This window comes from Thamnophis elegans, chromosome 4, assembly GCF_009769535.1.
Source record: "Thamnophis elegans isolate rThaEle1 chromosome 4, rThaEle1.pri, whole genome shotgun sequence".
In the NCBI taxonomy this organism is placed as follows: domain Eukaryota; kingdom Metazoa; phylum Chordata; class Lepidosauria; order Squamata; family Colubridae; genus Thamnophis; species Thamnophis elegans.
Genome location: NC_045544.1, coordinates 14228293 through 14253065, shown reverse-complemented (window position 1 = coordinate 14253065; position 24773 = coordinate 14228293). Strand labels below are relative to the sequence as shown.

At 39.4% G+C, this 24773-nt stretch overlaps 1 protein-coding gene across 1 annotated transcript in view; it reads left to right on the top strand.

Annotated features, from left to right (window-relative positions):
- CD109 (CD109 molecule) overlaps positions 1 to 24773 on the top strand; it is a 74748-nt gene that overhangs the window by 29115 nt on the left and 20860 nt on the right. The window contains exons 15-26 of the mRNA XM_032216177.1: positions 1288 to 1440; positions 2724 to 2798; positions 3446 to 3512; positions 6934 to 7075; positions 9741 to 9855; positions 12621 to 12734; positions 14709 to 14927; positions 15850 to 15988; positions 17129 to 17305; positions 19730 to 19811; positions 20422 to 20650; positions 23543 to 23708. Of these exons, the coding sequence (XP_032072068.1) occupies positions 1288 to 1440; positions 2724 to 2798; positions 3446 to 3512; positions 6934 to 7075; positions 9741 to 9855; positions 12621 to 12734; positions 14709 to 14927; positions 15850 to 15988; positions 17129 to 17305; positions 19730 to 19811; positions 20422 to 20650; positions 23543 to 23708 (1678 nt within the window). The remainder of the gene's footprint in view (positions 1 to 1287; positions 1441 to 2723; positions 2799 to 3445; positions 3513 to 6933; positions 7076 to 9740; positions 9856 to 12620; positions 12735 to 14708; positions 14928 to 15849; positions 15989 to 17128; positions 17306 to 19729; positions 19812 to 20421; positions 20651 to 23542; positions 23709 to 24773) is intronic.

Below are 24773 nucleotides of genomic sequence, written 5' to 3'. Positions count from 1 at the left end.
CAATATAATAAAGGGCAAGGGAAAAAACCCCAAAACGATGTAACATTTCAGTGTGTCCAAAAAACTTTCATACAGAGGATTGTAAACCAAAAAAATCAAGAGCCTACTGCTGATTAATCACAATGCTTGCTCAGTGAAACAATACAAGATGCAATTAATCTTAAATACATGTAATGCTAGCAAATCAACTTCAATATGTATTTTAAGATAGTGACTTACTTTTACTTGCTATAAATTAAAATAGAAACTGAGACTTCTGAACTGGTTCTGTCAGGAGAGAAAAAGAAATACACAAGACCCTGAGGCTACATTGATCTTATTCTTGTAATCTAAGATGTTGTTTAAGCACAGCCAAAGTGCAGTACAAGATGCTTGTTGCCCTATAGTATCAAGTGGCCGGCTGGTTGACTGCTGGAACAAATTTCTTTGTCTTGTCCTCCATCTGTTCTCCCCCTTTTCTTTTCCTAGTTTTAACATGTGACCTCCAGTCCCTTACATTCCTTGTCTGCTCTCTTGTTATTGTTCTCTTTCTTCAGGTGTCCTATTTTATGTTCAAAGTAGTCGATTTTTAAAAATCCTCTCTACCCTTCAACAATCCAGATTATCATTCTGAGCTACCATTTGTCCCCCATGAGAAAATATTCAGAAGCTGTGTGTGTGTGAGTGAAAAGATTTTAGGGAGAATAATACACATAGACATAATATAATGCTTTCTCTAACACACGGGCCTCAAATCTTTTTAATTTATACTTCTATTTATCAGAAAAAAAAGTATTATCTTCCACTCAGAAGTAGAACCACTGAGTTCCAGAGATCTTTCTCAGAAAGTGTGTATAGTGTTGTTATCCCATTTCTGCATCTGGTGTGGCTCTTTTACAATTTTGCAACTTTTGCAACTTTAATAAGATTTGTATGCCGCCCACTCCCTAGGGACTCTGGGCGGCTCACAACAAAAGTAAAACATAAAAATATTAAAAATGCAGTTATTTAAAATAAGACATCATCCATTCAATCAAGTGGGGCTGGATTTTAATCAACAGCCCCAGGCCTGCCTGAACAGCCAGGTCTTGGTCGCTTTACAGAAGGCCAGGAGAGTGGTGAGGGTCCGGATCTCTGCGGGTAGCTTGTTCCATAAGGCCGACGCAGCTACAGAGAAGGCCCTCCCTCGGGGAGCCGCCAACCGGCATTGTCCAGTCGACGGCACCCGGAGGAGGCCCAATTTTGGGACTTGTTCAGTTGCATCATAGGTAAATCTATTTCAAATATATAATATTTGATCTTCCCCAGATTAACATGCATTGGAGTAAAAGTAAAGCTGGACCTGCTGAAGACATCACCCTCAAAATCAAAGTGACAGAACCCCAAACCTCTGTTGGACTTTTAGTTATTGACAAAAGTGTACATTTGTTGAGAAAAAGACATGATATCACAGAGGATGCTGTAAGTTACTTTTCCTTTTTTCTTTTGCAAGAGTGCATTGGTTTAGAACAGAAGTGTTAAATTCCAGGGTGCTTAGATGTGGCTCGTGGGGGCTGTCCTGGAAACAGCAAAGGTCTGGTCTGTAGTGCCTCTGCCAGCGAAAACAGAGCTTGGGAGAGCTGCGTGTAGCCCTCCCAAGCTCTGTTTTTGCTGGCAGAGGGTTGTAGGATCCATCGCAGGTGAAAATGGAACTCGTGCGGTCCACGGGCGGTATTCCCAAGCTCTTTTTCGCTGGCAGAAAGTTGCAGGAGGCCATTACAGCCAAAACAGAGTTTGAGAGACCGTTATTGCTGGCAGAGTACTCGGACCATCACAGGTGCCCCTGACATGAGTGATGTCGAGCTGGCCATGCCCCCCCCCCGGCCATGCCCCCTCCTCCCAAGGTCAAACACAACCCTGGAATGGCCCTCAATAAAATCTATTTTGACACCCTTGGTTTAGAAGTGCTTTATTGTGACTTGTTTCCTTAAAATGTTGAAACAAATTGAAACTATAAAACAGTTAATATGCATTAATGTTAATCAGTTTAGTAGTAAACTTCATTCTCTGATAATCTGAGTAACATTATATTCTACATCAAAACATGTTTGCATTTATTTACTTCATTCTCTGATAAGCATGCAGTTAAGAAGGAATTTATTAGGATATGTAATTCTCATTTTTGTTAAAGTAGAACATTCATAGCAAAAGAAATAATAGAAACTAAAAACAAATGTAATGAGTTCATATGCATTTACAAATTATCAGTGAACTCTTAATGAATGATGAAAAAGAAATAAAATGTCTTTAGATATTTTCAAGAAGTTGAATGCTGATGGTAAAACTGATGGCCAATTATAGCTCAATCTTTGGTGGCATTCTTCACTGCCCTGGTTCAAAATTTTAATTAGTAAATTACTTCCTTATGCAGCAAGGAAGCTACACAAGCAACTAACAACTCCATTACTAGGCTTCCATCAAACAATTCTTTTCAGAGAAAGGTCATAATGAATTAATTGTGTCCTGAAGATTCCTTTCATATGCTTTCCACATTGACATATTAAAATATCATACAGTAATTATTCACCATGCCCTATTTTATTTTATTCAGTTCCTAGGATTGAAAAACGTGTGTGGCCCACTAACATAGATACTAATACATTGTGTTATCACTGGTGAAATTGTCCTTGAAAGATGTAAATATTTTTTTCAAAAAAGTTGGTTAACTGTTTTACATTTGGTTTATTTCTACTTTTTAAAAATAGATACACCATGAGCTACATTTGTATGAAAAAGAACAATATTATGTGGAAGGTGGAAGTGCTTTCAGCATCTTTCAGGTACAGTTGCATATTATATAGCTGTTAATTTTTATGTTCCCCGGTGTGTTTGGTTCTTGAAGGAATATGAAAGTCTCCATCTTTCTCTATTTCACACACATACATGAACACATAGAGAGTTTCCCCCATAAGGTAGTATCATAGAAAACATAAAAAAGAGACCTTGGAGGGTCTTTTAGTCCACCCAAGCCAGGAGACCTGATTCTATCCGAGACAGATGGCCGTCCAATCTTTTCTTGAAAACCTCCAGTGATGGAGCATCCCCAATTCTGGGAGGGAAGCTATTCCATTGATTAATTGCTTCCACTATCCAGAACTTTCTCCTTAGTTCTAGGTAAGGTCTCACCCATTGCTTCTTGTCCTGCCCTCAGGTGCTTTTGAGAATAAGTCAAACCCCTTCTCTCCATGATTGCCCCTCAAGTACTGGAAGACAGTTATCACGTCACTTCCAATTCTGTGTATACATGTACAGGTTTTTTCCCCCCCTGTGTGCTCTAAAATAACATTTTGAAAAATAATTAAAATGTATATATTTATTTATTGAATTTATGTGCTGCCCATCTCATGGTCTGAAGCGACTTTGGGCAGCATATAGAGATGTGTTGCATGCCATTAAACTGAAAAAACCTTTTATGTACTGCATTCAGAATAACAATCTCTGGATATGGACTGATGCCAATCCAGCATTTCCACCCCATAAGGACTATGAAGATTGTAAGTAAAGATATGTCAAGAAATGAATCCAGCATTTCCACTTCTTCTTTACCTGCCTCAGAAAAAAAAGGCTTTCTTTTATTCTGTTTGATTACTCCCCTGTCGTATACTTTTTGATCTCAAAGGAGATCAAAAATTATCTTTCCCTAATACGAATTACTCTTTAGTCCATACAGTAGTGAAGATGACAGAATCAAAGACAGATTGAATATTCAGCTAAGGATAACTTTATTTGAAATAAAATTTGGTGTAGTAGGTAAGCCAGTTTGATTTAGTGGTTGAAGCATCAGACTAGAAACCTGAGGTAGTTCTGCCTCAGACATGAAAGTCCACTGGGTGGATTTGGGCTAGTCACTCTCTCTCTCTACCCAACTCACCTCATGGGGCTGTTGTGGGAAACATAGGAAGAGGAAGGAGTATTCTGTATGTTCACACTTTCAGTTCCTTATAAAATAACAAAGGTGGGATAAAACAATTCTAACAAATAAAAAAAATATAGTCACAAAACTAGATTAAATCCATATGTTCTTATTTACACATTATGTTGAAAGAGAGGAAAAGAAAGAGTAGGATGGATTCCTTATCTACTGTGCAAATCTCTTGTCCCTTCTAACCATCAGTGGAGGGTTTTTAGCACATTAAGGTCTCCAACCGTTTTTTCCTAAACTTTCCTGTTTGTAGCCATACAAACCCGATGAATATTGGATTCATGCAAGTTCCTTCTAAAGGAGCTTTATTTCCTCACAGAAAAAAAAACTGTGCAGTCATAGTAGTCCTTTTATGTTACTCAAGGTTTCCCTCTATTATTTCTTCAAGATCTTCCTTCAGCTCACTGCAGATTTTTTTTTTTTCCTGATCTCTGCAAATCTGATCTTAGGGCTATGATTTCAGTTCCCTCAAAGTGCCCTCCGTCTCTCAATTTCTTCTGGTTTTCTTCTGATGGTCTACTACCCCCTCCTTGTGTTTGCTGCTTCTTATGTTCTGTTGCCTTCCAAAGCAAATCTTAACCGTGGATAAGTACATTAGTTCTTTGGTTCTTTGTAGATTTTTAATGTAAAAAGTATAGGAAAGAATCAAACAATGTTTGGGATGGGAAGAAGATGAGATTGAGCTTTCCAAAATACATGAGATCGCCAAGTTTTTTTAAAAAAACTAGGCATTCTACAGTTTGACAGGCCCTTTTAAGAATGGAGACTGGCCTGGTAATGTTGTGTGTGTGTGTGTGTGTGTGTGTGTGTGTGTGTGTGTTTTATTTGTGCTGAAAAATAAATAAAGGGAGACTAGTATAGATCTATTTCAAGCTATTTAGCTATCATCAGCTAGCCATACCCTTACTGGGATTTGAACCTGGGCTATATTACATATTAGGCAGACATCTTAGCCATCAGGCCACAGGCTCTTATCCGTTATCAGCGAAGCCAGGGTGAAAGGTATCTATTAGATTTTTACAACCCCTGGTAAGCCCCAATTATGGGAGGAAGCTAACTGCTTCCAACATCTGTCAATCGGCTCGTCACAAGAGTCCATCACGACAGAAACCCAATATTTTTACTGTTGCCTTTGTTATATTTGTGTTTTTTTGTGTTTTTTTATTTAATTTGTGCTGATAAATAAATAAAGGGAGGCTAGTATAGATCTATTTCAAGCTATTTAGCTCTCATGAGCTAGCCATACCCTTACTGGGATTTGAAAAAATAATAATAATAAATAATAATAATAAAAAAATATTAAAAAAACAGAAATATAACAAAGGCAACAGTAAAAATATTGGGTTTCTGTCGTGATGGACTCTTGTGACGAGCCGATTGACAGATGTTGGAAGCAGTTAGCTTCCTCCCATAATTGGGGCTTACCAGGGGTTGTAAAAATCTAATAGATACCTTTCACCCTGGCTTCGCTGATAACGGATAAGAGCCTGTGGCATAATGGCTAAGATGTCTGCCTAATATGTAATATAGCCCAGGTTCAAATCCCAGTAAGGGTATGGCTAGCTGATGAAAGCTAAACAGCTTGAAATAGATCTATACTAGTCTCCCTTTATTTATTTATCAGCACAAATTAAAAAAAAACAACACAAATATAACAAAGGCAACAGTAAAAATATTGGGTTTCTGTCGTGATGGACTCTTGTGACGAGCCGATTGACAGATGTTGGAAGCAGTTAGCTTCCTACCATAATGCTAGTCCGTCATTGTTCTAGATGAACAATGAATCTGTTGAATTGAACTGTGAATCACACAGGAAGATGCACATCTTTTCCAAATGCTGTAAATAGACAAAGCAGGCAGGCAGACAAAAAACTTTTAATCTCATCTGTTGAGATTAAAATTGAGCCGAGGTGGCGCAGCGGTTAGAGTGCAGTACTGCAGGTTACTTCTGGTGCCTGCTGGCTGCCTGCAATTTGGCAGTTCAAATCTCACCAAGCTCAAGGTTGACTCAGCCTTCCATTCTTCCCAGGTCGGTAAAATGAGGACCCAGATTGTTGGGGGCAATATGCTGACTCTGTAAACTGCTTAGAGAGGGTTGTAAAGAACCGTGAAGTGGTATATAAGTCTAAGTGCTATTGCTATCCTACATTTGATTTGTCAAATAGCTTTTCATTTAGCTATTTACTGGTTCTTACCCTGCTTATTTTCTTAAGAGACTAGTAGTCATCAGTTTATATTTTCTAGTACATATTCTGATGCGTTAATGTAGGGGTGTCAAACTCAATTTCTTTGAGGGCCACATCATGGTTGTGTTTGACCTCAGGAGCCGGAGTAGGCTTGAACATCTTGATGTCAGTCATGTTGGTGGCCTGGAGTGGCCTGAGCATTCTGCCAGTGAAAAAGGCCCCCAAACTCCATTTTCAGCTGCGACGGCCTCCTACCACCCTCTGCTAGTGAAAATGGAGTTTGGAGGGCTGCATGTGACGTCGCCCTGGCAGAGGGCGGCAAGAGGCTGTCACAGCCAAAAATGAAGCTGGAGCTCCCAAGCTCCATTTTCAGTGGAAGAGGCACCAGAGGCCAGTCCTTTGCTGGCTCTAGGGTAGCCCCGCGGGCTGGATCCAGTTCCCAGGCCTTGAGTGTGGTACCCCTGAGCTAATGAAGTAGACACAGTATAGTGAAAGCTCTTTGCATAAAACGTGACAAAGGAAATTTTGGTTAAATTAATTTTTAAAAGTTTGCTCTCCAACTCTTTGTATTGTTTTAATTATTAAAGTACTTTTCAGAACAACATGAGACATGTTGCTGGGTAGGTGTGGGAACAGAAAACGGGGAAAATTGAGAAAATCCAAGCCCCTTTAATCAGTGGTATCTCATTATACATCTGGGGAAGTTGGGATGGAACAAGCCATTCTTGTGACAGAAATTAAACTATCTGACCCAATTTATGCTGCTCTTTTGCATCCAAAACCCTCACTCTATTCTTTTCTTGTTAGCACCGTTCGTGGAGTATGATGTTTTTTATGACATGGATGAGCTACCTGTAGCCCATGAACATAACCCAGCATTGCATGACGGTGATCTCCACGTGAGGAAGAATTTTCCAGAGACTTGGCTTTGGCAAGAAATAATGACAAGGTATAAACTTGTGTGAAGATGGATTTCTTCATTTTTCCTTACAGATAATCATAAATGTTTTTTGGGACTTCCAGGGAAGAAATTGTCAATTAAGGACAGTTCTGCTAAAAGTGGATTGAAGGCCTGGCAAATAGAAAAATTCTTAATTTGGTAACTTTATAGTGAAGGTATCTATCACTTTCTGAAGAGCAAAAAGTGATTATGTTGCCTTCTGTTCCCTCCTCACTTATAAAGTGACCTTAGGGCCCATTTGTCTGGTTTTTATCTGACACCCACTTCTATCCTTTGCCACCTTAAGTGGTCCTGTTTGTTTTGGCTTGAGTGCTTTAGTTGGTTGCAAGCAGAGGTGGGTTCCTACCAGTTCGCACCTATTCGGTAGAACCGGTTCATCAAATCTTCCAAACCGGTTAGAAGAGGCTCCACCAGTGGACCTGGAAAGCAGGCCACACCTACAAAAGAGGTTCCAAAAAATTTTGAAACCCACCACTGGACGAGAGAGATACAGAGAGACAGACAGACAGACAGACACAGAGAGAGAATCACATAGAGAGACACAGAGGGAGGGAGGGAGGGAGGGAAGGAGAGAGAGGCAAAGACACACACACAGACAGACAGACAGACAGACTCACACAGAGAGAGAAAGAAAGGAAGAAAGAAAGAAAAAAGAAAGAAAAAGTGAGAGAGAGATGAAAGAAAAAAAGAAAAAAAGGAACAGAGAGACAAAAGGAAGGAAAGAGAGAGAGAGAGAGAGGACATATGGCTGGCAAGCTACTCCCACCAGGTCATATGGCAGGCAAGCCACTCCCACATAGGAGGCCACACCCACAGAGTAGGTTTGAAATTTTTTGAAACCCACCACTGGTTGCAAGCTAACCTCATCAGCTTATTGGTTATTTTGCAGATGAAGGAATGGCTTTTCATTTGAGTTCTGACTTTGTTTCAATATATGCATTAAGTGAACAGAATTAAATACATTTTATTTATTAAAGAGTTTAAAAATACAGATAGTTGAATCTTGATTTTATCATTCAGCAACTGTTTGAAATTATGATGGCACTGATTGAAGGGTGATTTCAACTGGTCCTCAGTTCTAGCTGTCCCGGCACACCCCATGGTCACATGATCACGATGTGAGCACTTGACAACCAGGTTGCACTTAAGATTGGTTGCAGTGACCCACAATCATGTGACTGCCATTTGTGACTCTTCCTGGGGGCTTTTCCAGAAAGTCAATACGAAAGCTAGAAGGGAAGGTCACAAGCTATTGAGGTAAGTCTCTTTTTCACAAATGCAACCTCTCCCAGGACCACCATCCTGCAGTCTCCTTATGAGAAGCAATCATTTGGAACCCAGATGGACAATCCCCTTCTTTAATATCTGAATAGGTTCTGTGGGATCAGCTTGTTGCCAGTTTGTTGGTCTTAGCCATGTCTCCATTCCTCTGGAGTTTTAGCTTGCCATTACCTCATCCCAAGGAAAATGAAACCTTACATATCCAAGCAAGTTGAAATCCCTAAGGAAAATGAAATCTTACTTATCCAAGTTTTATTTATTTATAGTTGATATCGGAGGTTATTCCCCCCCCCCCCCCGAAAAATGGACTGTTCTATTGAAAAACAGCTAATCAAATGGCTGTTTTCCCCCAATCACCTAGCTCCCTGAACTGGAGTTAAACTAAGCTGAAACCAATGGCTATTTTGTTTCATATTTCTCCAAATGCGTGACCCAACAAATGCGCGCATGTGAAAAGCATGCCAACGAAACTGCTGCGACAAAAACTGCGATGTCATACACGCGCCCACAACAACACGCCGACAAAAGCGCGCCCACAAAAGCACGATTTCAGTTAAGGTAAGGGTTAGGTTCAGGGTTAGGGTTAGGATTATTCGGTTGTTATTACTTGTTCGTTGAAGGCGCACTTTTGTTGGCGCGCTGTTGTCAGCGCGCTTCTGCACTCATTGTCAGCGCGATTTCAAACTCGCAGTTTTTGTCGCCACGGTTTTGTCGGTGCGCTTTTGTCGAGCGCGCTTTTGTCGGCAAACCCTCCAAATGTATATATATTTCTTTGGACCAGTGTATTGTAGGAGGCAGTTTGGTGTAATGGTTAAGGCACCAGGCTAGAAACCAGGAGACCAAGAATTCTAGTCCCACCTAAGGCAAGAAACCAGCTAAATGATTTTGGGCAAGTCAAACCAGTCAGTCTCCCTCAGCCCTATGTAGAAGGTAATGAAGAACCTCTTCTGAAAAACCTTGCTGAGAAAACTCCAGGGAGTTTTCCAGATAGTTGCAAGGAATCAAAACTATCTTGAAAGCCATCATACAGAGTGTATTGTGGCAAACTATAAAGTGTGTAAGAAAAAATGTCTGAATATGTAACAGATGCCTACTCGAACTTATACCCAAAAGGAGATTCTTAGATTACAATATGTTTAGAATCAAGTGTTTCTATGTCTTGTAATGTTTTCAACTCTCCAAAATATATATATGTGACAGTTACCTTCATACTGGGAGACATGAATGGATTTTTGGATCTACCGTGAGCGTAGTGCAAATTCCTTACTATTCCTGTAAAAAAGTAACTTAATTAAACAAAACAAGATTCCTATACCAGGAAAGTCAATCTAGATTTGCTGTTCCTTTTATTCTGTTTTTTCCTCATCTTTAGATCTACTGAAGCAACAATAAATGTTACTGTTCCTGATACCATTACATCCTGGGTAGCCAGCGCATTTATAATATCTGAAAATCTTGGATTGGGTGTGATGAAAATACCCATTGAGGTAATAAATCATTGAGCTGATTCAGCTCATTTGTTGTGAAAATAAGAATTAACAAACACGTATTGAAGTTCATATTTAGTAGCATAGCTTCTGTTCAGTAGTTCTTTGAAGTCTCTTGGTCATTCATTTGTTTTTTTATATAAATATTTCTAAACAACTTATCATCAACATTTTATATCAGGATAGTTTATTTTAATACCATAAAAATCAAACCCAAATGAAACTGAAAATACAATATTTGTTGTCTATGAACATAGCAGCCTTAAAATAAGATGATTTTCAGATGTTACATTTTAGCATAAGATATGTAGAAGCTGGGACCGTTTTAGCATCTTTCCAATAATTCAAAGATTAATTTGCATGTGCCAATGACACATGGAGGACAGAATCATGATAGAGAAAATTCACATAAGTAAACCCCAATCATATTGAAATAGTGAGAGCTCCAGTCATATATTAATGTATCAGGTAGTTGGGCACAACAACTTTTCTGCTTTTTCTAGATTATAAACTTTGAGCAAAGAGTGAAAAGATGCTAGCTAATTTAATGTAACATTGTTTTCAGTGCATTGGTGGTTCTATTTTGGTGGATTTTTAAAACCCATTTCCATAGGAAATCTGTCCCAGCATACTATAGCTCAGCAAACTCTTGTCAATCTCTACTGAAATTGAAGAGATGGTCAAACCAGCAGAGGGGAGCACAGCAAATTGTTGAGAAGAGCTTTTGATATGTTGTGTCTAGAAGTCTAGAAAAGCTAAACTAGAAGTCTAGAAAAGTCTAGAAGTCTAGAAAAGCAAAACTAGTAAAACAACTAGAACATTGCAAGAGATGAACAGACTGTAGAGGGCAGTCCAATATAAGAAAAAAGGGTTGGTGAGTAAACAACCAAAGCATTTTCACAGTAAAGTTAACATTTTGTTGCCTTAAAAATAGAGAAGACTTCCTGTTCTCTATAAGATCTGCAATAGTCTATATTCTTTGCTCCTCCTTCAGGGTTTCTCAGATGACATGGAAATAGTATGGGCTTGGTGCTGTGAGGCTCATACCTGGATTCTTTTAGGATAAGAACTTTAGTTTAAAAATATGGAATTAATATAATAAACAACACTCAGTGTGAAGTCTTAGATTTTACTAAACCAAAAGGTTTGTTGAGGTCCAGATTTTGAATTTTCACCTACACTCACACACGTAATAAAAAATATATATTTAGATGCATCCTCTCATTCAGTGTTTTAGATTCAGATCTTAAAGTTTATTTTAGGATTAGATGAAAAATACTGTTAATATTTATTTAACTTACATTGGTAGATTTGTTTCAATGAGGCACTTTCAGGCTTTATTTTCAAAGGATAAGCTTGGCTGCACATGCTTACAGTTGAACACCTTTTATACATTCAAAACACTCCGGTTTTCTCGGTGACTGATTTCATCACTGTACATTCTTGGCTTGCTTAGTTCCTATTCAGAGATTTCCATATGGTTACATCATGTTACATATTAATGTGCCTGAAAAATATTTGTATAGAAACTGAGGGTTTCACAGGCTTTAATGTGTAGAGCATTCAGTTTTAACTTAGGTAAATTATTAACAGAAATTACTTTTGTGTGGTTTAATTTTGCTTTGCTATAATCTAGTCCATCCCATTTATTTTCCTGCTAATTTCCTTGCAGATCTTTCTCTCTCAAAATCTGAGAGAGTTTGGTAGCAACTTTTAATCAGATACACAGACTGCCATACCTGATAGAGGATTAAAATATGTAAAGATAGGGCAGAAGAAGGAAAGTGTTATGCAGATGGAGACTACACTGTGAATATAGTGTGAGTCATAGATTTTACTCAAGAGTTACATATACAGATGGGCTTCTCTCTTTGAAAGTCATCTCCCTCTAATGTTTAATGTTTAATAAATTTATATGCCGCCCAATCGCAAAGGACTCCAGGCGGCTTAAATAAAAACAATTTAAAAAATACTAAAAATTTAAAAATAGAAAGACAGGGAAGTTAAAAGACACAACATGCACTCAACCTTAATGGGGCTGGACCTCATTCAAGAGGTCAACAGCCCCAGGCCTGCCGGAATAGCCAGGTCTTAATAGACTTACGGAAGGCTGAGAGAGTGGGGAGGGTCCGGATCTCTGGGGTAGATCGTTCCATAGGGCCGGGGCAGTTACAGAGAAGGCCCAACCCCGGGGAGCCGCCAGACTCCATCACTCTCTGCTAACCCCTTGACTATCTGCTTTGTGAATACATAGCGAGTCCAAATGTTAATTGGAACTTTGGAAATATGTGGGGAATCATTCTTTAATTTCAGTTCATGACTGAGATCTCATAGATCACATTATTGTTTCATATTTTGGCATGAGGAAAAAAATGTGTGATATATTCATCTTGAAGAGGTGGGTTGTAAGCACCATGACCTCACTTAGAGTACAAGTAGTGCTGAAGAGCTGCTGAACTAAGTCTAACTGCTATTGCTACTTGATTCTTCCTATTTTTGATGTCTGAAAATTGAGAATTTGAAGCAAGTTTTTCTATCTCTTAACTAATTTATTGGGCATGCATATGTCAAAGCATGCCAAATATATTTAATCTCTTTGTCTTTTTAGGTACAATGTAAAGCTAGGAAATATTTTATAATCCTTTTCTCAGAATTTTCCATTTTCTCAGGGAAAACTCTTCAAAAATAGGGTAGTGTTCTCTTAATTCTTAATTAATAAATAGTACCCCACAATAGTTTAATAATGTATAACTTTTGTTTTTCAGTTAGAAGTCTTCCAGCCATTTTTTGTTTCTTTAAACCTTCCTCCTAGTGTCATAAGAGGAGAACAATTTATATTGGAAGTAAATATCTTCAATTACTTGAAAGAAAGCACTGAGGTAAACATATTGAAACTTTGTTTATGTACATGCGTACATACATATATTGCTTTTTATTGCATTTTCTTTGCTATTACCACTCCAGGTTAATTTCAGTCTGATTTATTTTTTTTATACTTACTAAGTATAAAGTAAGTATTATTAAGTATTGTTATCCCCCTAGTTTAAAAGAAAATACGAACATAGTTATACTTATGCAGAGTGGTGGGTTTCAAAAATTGTTCGAACCTACTCTGTGGACGTGGCTTCCTTTGTGGGAGTGGCTTGCCACCCATGTGACCGGATGGGAGTGGCTTGCTGCCCATGTGACCGGATATGAAGATGCCAACGACACTTGTCAGAACCACCTTAAATTACCTCACACACAGCACTGGCATGCATAAGAATATGATGTAAACTTGTTTTTTAAAAGGCATCTTTGGCTTGAGTTAAAACAACTTCAACACATGCAATGTTCTGATGGCACCACAAACGCAGTAGTCATCCTTACCTTTCACAGAGGCACTGAGTTTTATAAATATGAGCATTATAGTGTAGAATAATCATATCCAAGGACCAGTGGTGGGTTTCAAAAAATTTTGGAACCTCTTCTGTAGGTGTGGCCTGCTTTCCGGGTCCACTGGTGGAACCTCTTCTAACCGGTTCGGTAGATTTGACGAACCGGTTCTACCGAATAGCTGCAAACTGCTAGGAACCCACCTCTGCTTATGCATATATTAGGCATTTTGCATCAATCCGAAGATTTAGTTTGGAGGCAGATATGGAAAACAGCTTGGTTTTTACTCATAGACCACGCAGTTCAAGTACTCCTTCTCATCAGATCCTTGACTTGAGAAGTTGGGAATAGAGATCCAATTGGGTGGGTTGATTAAAAAAAAGATCAGTTTTGCTTCTGCTCTTCTGAAAGAGCTCAGTAACACACTTCAAAATCCTTCTAAGATAAGCAGAACTGAAGATGAGCACAGGGATGTGAACAAAGGAAGTTTCCCTTCCCCAATATATTGCCGCTTGAGAGTTAAACCAGATAAACCGCTCCTTTGTAATTATTAGTCATTCCGATCCCCACTCTACTATTCATTTTGTCATTTTACCGTAAGTTCTATCTTACCTCAAAAATATTGAATTACAACTGAAGCTTTAGTGAGGCTCAAATTGTTTTGGCCACTTCATGCTGCAATGTTGTGGCCAAGGTCTCGTGATTCTGCGCATATGCTTTATATCTATCAGTCAGTGGTGGGTTTCAAAAATTGTTCGAACCTACTCTGTGGGTGTGGCCTCCTTTGTGGGAGTGGCTTGCCGCCCATGTGACTGGTTGGGAGTGGCTTGCCGCCCATGTGACCGGATATGAAGATGCTGACGACACTTGTCAGAACCACCTTAAATTACCTCACACACAGCACTGGCCTGCATAAGAATATGATGTAAACTTGTTTTTTAAAAGGCATCTTTGGTTTGCGTTAAAACAACTTCAATACACACAATGTTCTGATTGCACCACAAACGCAGTAGTCATCCTTAACTTTCACAGAGACACTGAGTTTTATAAATATGAGCATGATAGTGTAGAATAATCCTATCCAAGGACCAGTGGTGGGTTTCAAAAATTTTTGGAACCTCTTCTGTAGGTGTGGCCTGCTTTCCGGGTCCACTGGTGGAACCTCTTCTAACCGGTTTGGTAGATTTGACGAACCGGTTCTACCGAATAGGTGCGAACTGGTAGGAACCCATCTCTGCTATCAATGTTTTGGTAGGAGCATTTTTATGTTCTGCCAAGTTTAGGAACTTCCAGTTGTAATTCTGTTTATATTTTTTGGTTTCCGGAGGGAGTTTTCCTCTGATACCTTGTTTTCTTTCTCTCTTTTCAAAATATGGTTTCACTCTTCTATTCATTCCCCCAGCTCCAAAGCTGTAGTTATAGTGTTAACTATTAGTGCTAGTAGAATAAAACGTTAACTAACCACTTCTGTTTTGTAGGTGAGAGTTACCCTTGATACGAGTGATAGCTTTGAGATTTTTAATCTCTCTAATGATATAAATGCCATTGGAAACCAACATACTGTTTGGATACCAAGTGAAGATGGGAAGACTGTCTTCTTTCCGATTATGCCAAAGCAGATTGGAGAAATCCCCATCAGAGTGACCGCAAGATCACCCATTGCTTCAGATGCTATTCTCCAGAGACTATTAGTGAAGGTAATTTAAAGGAGCCATATTTCAAGAATCTTTTTCTGAGATAGCTGAGAAGCTTTTACGCAAGTCCCATTTTGATCATTTTTAAAAGCATCTATGGATCATTCACAAAGAAGTAAAACAATCTCATAATAAAATACTGAAGAAAATGAGGTTGGAGTTGTCTTGAAGCTGAGGGGGTGGTTTGAAGTGAGGTCTAATAAACCAGCTTCACAGTTTTTAGATAAATTTCCTATAGACTTTATTAAGTAAGGCAGGATTTCTGGTTTGCCAAATGAGGTTATGGCAGACATATTGAAATCTATTTTCCAGTTCCTGATACAGACCGTGAGTGACTGGACAAAGCCACACTTATATATAAGATTCAGTTGTGATGAAATCTTTCAGGTTTCTGAAAGAGGAGCATATGAAGAAGATGTTTACTTTTGCAATATTTTTCATTTGCTCTGTAAGATGAAAAATCTTGAATGTGATTCTTAGCACTCCTTCAGAAATTGTTGAATTGTACCTTTTAATAGACATAATTAAAAGGGATGAAAGAATTGAGACTATTAAATTACAGGGACTTTAATTTGTGTGTTGGCTCGCTGTGTTCGGAATATATTCCCCCTTCCCCACAGTCACTCAAAAATGCTGTGAACTGTATGAAATTTTGTGCTGATTACCAGGCTTCAGAAACGGCCTGGAGCAATTCATAGAAGAATGGGAATCAATGGCTGATATGGTCCTTGACAAACAATCATTTGTTTAGTGACCATTTGAAGTTACAGTGGCACCCAAAAACGTGACTTACAAGCTGTCCTAGGGTCTACAACTCTTGTAGCATCCCAATGGAGACATGATCAAAATTCAGATGCTTGGAACTGGTGTGTATTTACACAAACAATTATTGTTTACATGTGTAATACTTGTTTATTTTTAATAGGCTGAAGGATTAGAACAAACTTACTCAGAGACAGTTCTTTTGGACTTATCCAAAAGAACTAACCTTACGGAAATTTTGAATTTCAATTTCCCCTCTGATGTAGTTCCTGGCAGTGAAAGAGTGCAAGTTACAGTTACTGGTAAGCATAACTGTATTTCTTCAGAATACAGTTTTAGACATATCTAATTGCTGGCTGAATCATCATGTTAGTTATTTAATTATATATTTAGTTATTAGTGTTATGAGCCGAGGTGGCGCAGTGATTAAATGCAGCACTGCAGGCTACTTCAGCTGACTGCAGTTCGGCTGTTCAAATCTCACCGGCTCAGGGTTGACTCAGCCTTCCATCCTTCCGAGGTGGGTAAAATGAGGAGCCGGATTGTTGTTGGGGGCAATATGCTGACTCTGTAAACCGCTTAGAGAGGGCTGAAAGCCCCATGAAGCGGCATATAAGTCTAACTGCTATTGCTATTGCTTGTGTGTGTGTGTGTGTGTGTGTGTGTGTGTATTATGGATGGAAAAGTGATAATTCTTGAGGTACTTTTATACATATCAATTTATGTAACTGGTTTATTGCATTATCTTTTTTTTTACTAACACTAACGTGCTCTGTTTCCCTGAAAGTAAGTCCTCCCTGAAAATATTGCAACACAGCAGCAGCCATGAGGTGACCATGCTCACTGCTTCCTTCACCTCAAAAATAATAAGACCTTTCCGAAAATAAGGCCAAGTGCTTATTTCGGGAGTCAAAATAAAATAAGAACCTGTCTTATTTTCGGGGAAACACGGTAATTGTCTTGCTTAAATTAACATGCCATTCTTTATCTGCTGCATATGCTGAATATCTTTTTTATTGATAATGATTTTGTTTGCAGATTTGAAAAAAAAAAAGAATTATGATGCTGATGTCATCTAATCTTGGTCTAATCTTCCATGGTTGAATGTCAGTACCATAATGGAGGATTTCTATATTATCCTAGCCTTACTGAATTGACATGTAAATTTCGCAATTCACACAATTCTCAGTAACAACCACATGAAAATTGAAGTCTAAACATTAAGAGTCTAGTTCATTTGGGCATGCCTATAATTAGAACATGTTTTCATGATAATACTTACATTGATCTTGACCCTAAAAACAAGCTAGCTGGTTGAGAGAATTGGTTTAAAAGTTTGTCATAGATTATTTTCATTTCTCCCCACTTTGGTCTTCGTTTACATGTTTACTTGCTCTTAGTGTTGCCCCTTCCATCACTGACTTGCAAATTTTATCTTTCAGGTCATACACTTAGTTCCTCTATTAGTGGTTTGGAGTCACTGGTCAAGATGCCTTATGGTTGTGGGGAACAGAACATGATTAACTTTGCACCTAATATTTATATTCTGGATTATTTGAGTAAAACAGGCAACCTCCAAACCCAATTCAAATCAAAAATTGTGTCTTATATGAGAGAAGGTAGGGATATGTTTGGATAACAAATATTGCAATTCAATGTGAATTCCTTTGAAAGCATTTGTTGACCAGCTGTTCATTTTTAAAGGAGGTTTTGTTTGAGAGAAGCTGTAACACTACTGTAGCATGCATATTAGAGACTTTAAAAAACCTACCTTAGGAATCTGGTTCCATATAGTTGTTTCATTTTTGTATTGTTATGAAGTTAACAGTCCATATGATTTGCAGATGTCCCTGGACTACATAATTGCCTTTTGAATACAACTGGCCCAGAACGATCTCCCCGTGGAGATTCGGACCCTCACCACCCTTCAGGCTTTCCGTAAAGCCGTTAAGACCTGGCTGTTCCAGCAGGCCTGGGGCTGTTGAGTTCCATCCCCTACTCAAATTAGTGTGCTTGATGAGACCTTTTAAATTGTTTTGTATTGTTGTTTGTTTCTGTTGCCTTCCCTTTTGTATTGTCCCCCCCCCCCCACTTTCCTTGGTTTTGTTAGCCGCCCTGAGTCCCTCGGGAATAGGGCGGCATACAAGTTGAATAAAACCTAAACCTAAAACATTTTAAATTGAAGTTTAAATTAGTTTAAATTTGGTAATATCATACCAGGAGTAACTATATTTAGACTGATGCCCCAGATCAGCCTCCCACAAAGATAGAACAAAGGCTGCCAACCATAGAAACAGTTTTGTTTGCTTTGTTGAACTCCATGGGTTACATTTCGCCTGACATTTGAACTTTGGCTACTCCAAAGTTGCACAGTTACTTTAAAAAATGATGAACATCTGTTTTTTAAAAACCTCTTTGAAGTCTGCAAGCAGTCTGTCACTCCCTGTAGATTGATTTATTTTGCCATGGTTTTGTTAAAATTCTCCAAACATTAGTTTTATTAAAGTTATTTAAAATGAGTCATAGTATGCTAAATTGAAATTCAGTAATTATTGTTTCACTTAAACATTGCCTGGTTTGGGGTTTAATATTCTTTGAGAACATTCAAATAATAATTCATGTTCTTTGAATTCTTTTCTAGACAAAACAGAAACGGTCTTTAATTTTAAAAACAAGTATTCAACTTTGCATTGTTGGCTGATAATAGTAACAGTAATGGTTATTTTGTTATTATTGGTACAGTACAGTGGTGGGATTCAAATTTTTTTACTATAGGTTCTGTGGGCGTGGCTTGGTGGGAGTGGCAGGGGAAGGATATGTAAAATACCCATTCCCTTCCCACTCCAGTGGAAGGTTACCACAAAATCCTCATTTCCTCTCGATCAGCTGGGACTCGGGAGGCAGCGAATAGATGGAGGCAGGGCCAGTCAGAAGTGGTATTTACCAGTTCTCTGAACTATTCCAAATTTCCGCTACTGGTTCTCCAGAACTGGTCAGAACCTGCTGAATACCACCTCTGGTAGAGTAGTAGTATTTAATTTCTTTCTATTTCTCGTTTTAAGGCTGATACTTAATTGTGAATTATGTATATAAAATACAATAGTGGACAACCAATATAGCTTAAATTTTATATCACATACCCACATTCCTGAAAAGGTTTTGCTAAATAATAATTTAAGCGTTATTATCTAACTTGGTTCACCGACAAATGTGTGCTTGACAAAAGCGTGCTGATGAAACCGTGGGGGAGAAAACTGCAAATTCAAAATTGCGCTGACGAATGAGCGCAGAAGCGTGCCTACAACAGCGCGCCGACAGAAGCGCACTCTAAACCTAACCCTTACCCTAACCCTTACCTTAACCGTAATCGCACTTCTGTCGGCGCTCTTTTGTTTGCATGCCTTTGTGGACGTGCTGCCGATGTCGCGGTTTTGTCGGTGCGCTGTTGTCGGGCGCGCTGTTGTCGGGCGCGCATTTGTCGGGTCACGATCTAACTCTTCCTTCCATATGTTCACCAGCTTTTTTACAAATTTGGCTTTATGTTTCTTCACAGGCCTATTCATTCTCCTATTACTTACGGCCTGTTGGCCATCTTTCAATATCTTACCTGTAGACTTTTCATTGTCTGAAATGGTGCCGTTGATATTCTCTGGCAAAATGACCACTTTGGGATAGTATTGCTTCACATTACTTTCAGGTTTTATGAAGTTAATAGAGGAAATAGTAGGTCTTTACCTCCCAAAGCCTCTCTGTTCCCATTCTCACCCTTAATCCCTTAAATGCCCTTTCTGAGGATATTACATTCAGAAGGTTGGGAACTGAATTTTAGTCTCCAGCTCTCAGAAGTTGCCTGTCTCTGTATTATGTTGTTTATACTTCATAATTGGAACATATAAACAGTGTTTGAGTAAATTGAATCCGTGTGGATTTTAGCAGATTAGGCTATTAGCTTCAGTGCGGGATAAATCTTTCAGAACAGCATCTCCTGACAATGCAGACTGCTTAGTTTTTTTCAATACGCTTCTCATATTTCATTGGTTCAGGTTATCAAAGAGAGCTTCTCTATAAAAGATTTGATGGTTCTTTCAGTGCCTTTGGAAACAGTGATCCCTCTGGGAGTACATGGTGAGTATTTATATTGTTGCACAGTACCCAATATGTAGTTTTCATAATTTATTTTATTATAGGTAAAGGTTCCCCTTGCACATATGTGCTAGTCATTCCTGACTCTAGGGGGCGGTGCTCATCTCCGTTTCAAAGCTGAAGAGCCAGCACTGTCCAAAGACGTACTCCGTGGTCATGTGGCCGACATGACTAAATGCCGAAGGCGCACAGAGCACTGTTACCTTCCCACCAAAGTGGTCCCTATTTTTCCATTTGCATTTTTACTTGCTTTCAAACTGCTAGGTTGGCAGAAGCTGGGACAAGTAACGGGAGCTCACTTCATTACGCGGCGCTAGGGATTCGAACCGCCAACCTTTCTGATTGACAAGCTTGGCATCTTAGCCACTGAGGCACCGCGTCCCTTTTTTAAAATTATAACTTATTACAAATTCACATAATAAAATGGGCTGTATAGGCCTTTGAGATCTATTTTCTCCAAATGAAAAGCCCTGCTGGCTGGGGAATTCTGGGCCCAGGTTGAGAAACACTGATCTAAATCAATTGTTTAATAAAAAGAATTAGTTTGGGCAAACATGTTTAACTGTATACTTTCATTATACTTTCATTCTAGGTTATCAGCTTTTGTATTAAGAAGTTTCATTCAAGCACAATCATACATTGATATTGATCCATATATCCCGAAGAGAACAGCTGCTTGGATCCTCAGACATCAGAAATTGAGTGGAGAATTTGAGGAGCCTGGACGAGTTCTACATACCGAGCTTCAAGGAGGCACTAGCGATTCTGTTTCACGGACAGCTTATATCTTGACTGCTCTATTAGAATATCAGTTCAATGAGGTAGTAATGATAGTGATCTTAATGTATTTGAAATAAATTACCGTCAAGCTGTTTACATTATAGGCTAGTGCTTTAAATCAAGATAATGCCAAAGAATGCATTTGAAGTTGCAGTATTCTCAGTCAGGCAACCAATCCTTTTTTTCACAATCTGATTTCTTCCAGATGTGTTGGATTACACATCTGATTAGTTTTATGGGAATACGGGTGTATAAGAACATCTGCTGAGTAGAGGAAGGGTAATCTATATTGATTGGCAAAAGCTCATGGATTTAGTCAGGAGTTATTTCCAGTTCTACTTCAAAAAGGCCAGGAATTGAATCTGGGACCTCTTACGCTAGCATATTATGTCTTGCTCTTCTCAAATGAGGCTTTATCTTTGCAGAACAGTATTCTGCTTGATTAATGGTGAGATTAATTAACAGTTGTGCAGAAATGGGGAGCTTTTTATTTGGTTGGGGGACTTTATCTTTTACAAAGTGGAATAGGGCAGGAAAGTTTTTTGCAACATGAATTGACTTTTGTTTCCTAAAGAGTCACACTCCTAGTAGGTAAATATCTTTTCAAAAGATTTAGTAATGAAGGAGAACCTGGGCATTGATTGTTGTGCCTGCATGACATAATAGCTATAGATTCATATTTACATTTCCGAAATAATTTCTCTTTTCTTTTGTGTGGAATTAAACAACTTGGCTTGGTCCAAGATAAATATAGGTAGATGCCAGAAATAGCTAGAAGCCACAGTATTGCTATACGCATTCTAATAAGAACAAGGTTAGTTCAAAATCCTCCAGCATCATCTCATTCTAAGTCAATAGTTATGTGCTTCAGTCTTCTGCGATGACTGCGGGAGGTGGGGGTGGGAGGCACTGTTTTGCAGTGGTTCTCCTCCTACCTCTGGGACAGGTCGCAGTCGGTGTTGGTTGGGGGGCAGAGATTGTCCCCGAGGCCCCTAACATATGGGGTGCCGCAGGGTTCGGTCTTATCCCCCCTACTATTTAACATCTACATGAAACCGCTGGGCGAGATCATTCGGAGGCACGGGATAAAATACCACCAATACGCGGACGACACTCAGTTGTACTTGTCCGCACCGTGCCAACTCAATGAAGCGGTGGACGTGATGAGCCAGGGTCTTGAGGCCGTTAAGAACTGGATGAGAGCTAACAAACTGGTGCTCAACCCGGACAAGACCGAGTGGCTGTTGTGTTTCCCTCTCAATAATTTGGCTAGTGTTCCATCGCTCAGGCTGGGGGGGTCAAATTTTACACCCCTCAGATAGGGTTCGCAACTTGGGAGTCCTCCTGGACCCACAGCTGACTCTTGACCATCATTTATCGGCTGTGACCAGGGGGGCATTTGCCCAGGTTCGCCTGGTGCGCCAGTTGCGACCCTACCTGAACTGGGAGGCCCTCACAACAGTCACTCGAGCCCTTGTGATCTCTAGGCTGGAATACTGCAATGTGCTCTACATGGGACTGCCCTTGAAGAGCATCCGGCGACTTCAGCTAGTCCAGAATGCGGCCGCGCGAGTGATCGTGGGCGCACCGCGGTTCGCCCACATAACACCTATCCTCCGCGAGCTGCACTGGCTACCTGTTGATCTCCGGGTGCGCTTCAGGGTGCTACTTACCATCCATAAAGCCCTCCATGGTAGTGGATCTGAGTACTTGAGAGACCGCCTCCTGCCGATTACCTCCCTTCGACCTATTAGATCGCACAGATTAGGTCTCCTCCGAGTTCCATCCGCCAGTCAGTGCCGACTGGCGACTACGCGGAGGAGAGCCTTCTCAGTAGCAGCTCCGACCCTTTGGAACGATCTCCCCGTGGAGATTCGCACCCTCACCACCGTCCAGACCTTCCGCACAGCCCTTAAGATCTGGCTATCCCGTCAGGCCTGGGGATAAGATTCTAATTCGGCCCCACCCGAATGTTGAATGAAAGTTGTGTTTTATTGCTTTATTTTTTTCTCATTCACGTATTGTCTTATGTTTGTCTTGCACTCCCCCTCCCATGAATTGTAAGCCGCCCTGAGTCCCCTCAGGGAAAAGGGCGGCCTATAAATCACAAATAAAATCTAAAAATAAATAAATTCATAATATTTATAGGAACTATTATTAAGGCAGTTTTTGTTCTTTAGTGCAAATCAATTTCGATGGGATTATAATGCAAAGAAACATATAAAGTGCATATGGCTTGCAATTATCACCACCACCATAAGTAATAGTGATGTTTTTGTTAGACCCAAAATTAAGGCAGGCAGCGAAAATTGGAATTTTGAAAACCACAATATGTGGTCTGTTCATAACCATACTACATTTCCTTGCTAGCTGTCTTCTGCCTTTTAAGGTTTCAGTGCCAGTAGTCCTTGCCTTGTGTCTGTAATTGAGCCCGCAATTTCGGTTATAAATTGTGATGGTTATAAAACGAGTCATCACATAGTGCCTGATTTTATGATTTTTTTGCAGTAGTCATTAATTGAATACTGTAGCCGTTAAAGCAAACACATTTTTTTGGGGGGAAACTGGAAGTAACGTGTTTGTGGGATGCTGCAATGGCCGAAAATATGGGCCACCTGCCTAGCACCCACTTGACAATGGGGGGGGAGGGTACAGATGGACATTGGATTGTAAGTTCCTTTTTTGAGCTTGGTCACAACTTTAAACTTTCTATAGTCCACTCCTCCCAAGCATATTTAGAGGGTTACAGTTAGTACTGTCTTGCTCAATTCCAGTTTGCTCCGATGTTTTGCAGCTCCTCCCACATTTTAGCATTATATATATATTTTTATCTTGAATATAAAATTGCAATGTAACAGTCTGCCATAAAGACTACTACTAGTCATTCTGGTTGACTGTAAGTATTTCTTAAGGTGCTACTTTTCTTTTTCCAGAATGAAATACCTATAAAACAAGCACTGGGCTTTCTTGAATTTCAACTGAATAACATCATATCGGATAATCATACGCTGGCTCTTGTGACCTATGCATTATCACTTGCCAAAAGTACAGCAGCAAAGGGAGCTCTTGACAAACTGAATGAGAAATCAGAACGACAAGGTAGTATAAAATAGTCTTTATGTCCGGGTGAGTCATCTGACATTCCAGTTACCTTTAAGGCAATATATGCCAATGGAATAAAAGAAAGGAAACATAAAATGAGTTGATGTAATCTAGTTAAAAGTTATTTATGGTCATGTTTAAAATGCTTAGTGTTACAATACAGTCTCAGGATACCTTCTGGTATTGAATTCAATTCAGTTCCACAGTGTTAATGACTCTATTTAAATTAAAAATGTGCAGGTAGCAATTAATAGTTGCATGTGAACTATTACCTGATTTGTACTTTTTCTGCTGCTGGAAAGAAAATGTAAATCATGTTCATTGCGCCTATAATCTGTACCAGTGGTGAGTTTCAAAAATTGTTCGAACCTACTCTGTGGGTGTGGCCTCCTTTGTGGGAGTGGCTTGTCGTCCATGTGACCGGATATGAAGATGCCGACGACACTTGTCAGAACCACCTTAAATTACCTCACACACAGCACTGGCATGCATAAGAATATGATGTAAACTTGTTTTTTAAAAGGCATCTTTGATTTGCCTTAAAACAACTTCAACACACGCAATGTTCTGATTGCGCCAAAAACTCAGTAGTCATCCTTACCTTTCACAGAGGCACTGAGTTTTATAAATATGAGCATGATAGTGTAGAATAATCATATCCAAGGACCAGTGGTGGGTTTCAAAAAATTTTGGAACCTCTTCTGTAGGTGTGGCCTGCTTTCCGGGTCCACTGGTGGGACCTCTTCTAACCGGTTCGGTAGATTTGACGAACCAGTTCTACCGAATAGGTGCGAACTGGTAGGAACCCATCTCTGGAACAGATGATATTGTCCTCAGCTGATCCCTTGTCTTCTGAAAAGGCAAAGCCCACCTGAGATTTCAAAATTGCCTCAAAATTACTGGTTTTCTTTTCCACTCTTTTTCTTGTACAAGCAGGCCTGCCTGTTGGGGCTTCATTCCGTCTTATACAAATACCTCTCTTCCAAATGGCTGAAGTGTATATGACAGGATGGATTACATCCATGTCCTCAGACTCCATTCTTCTGCCAAGATGGAAGAAAA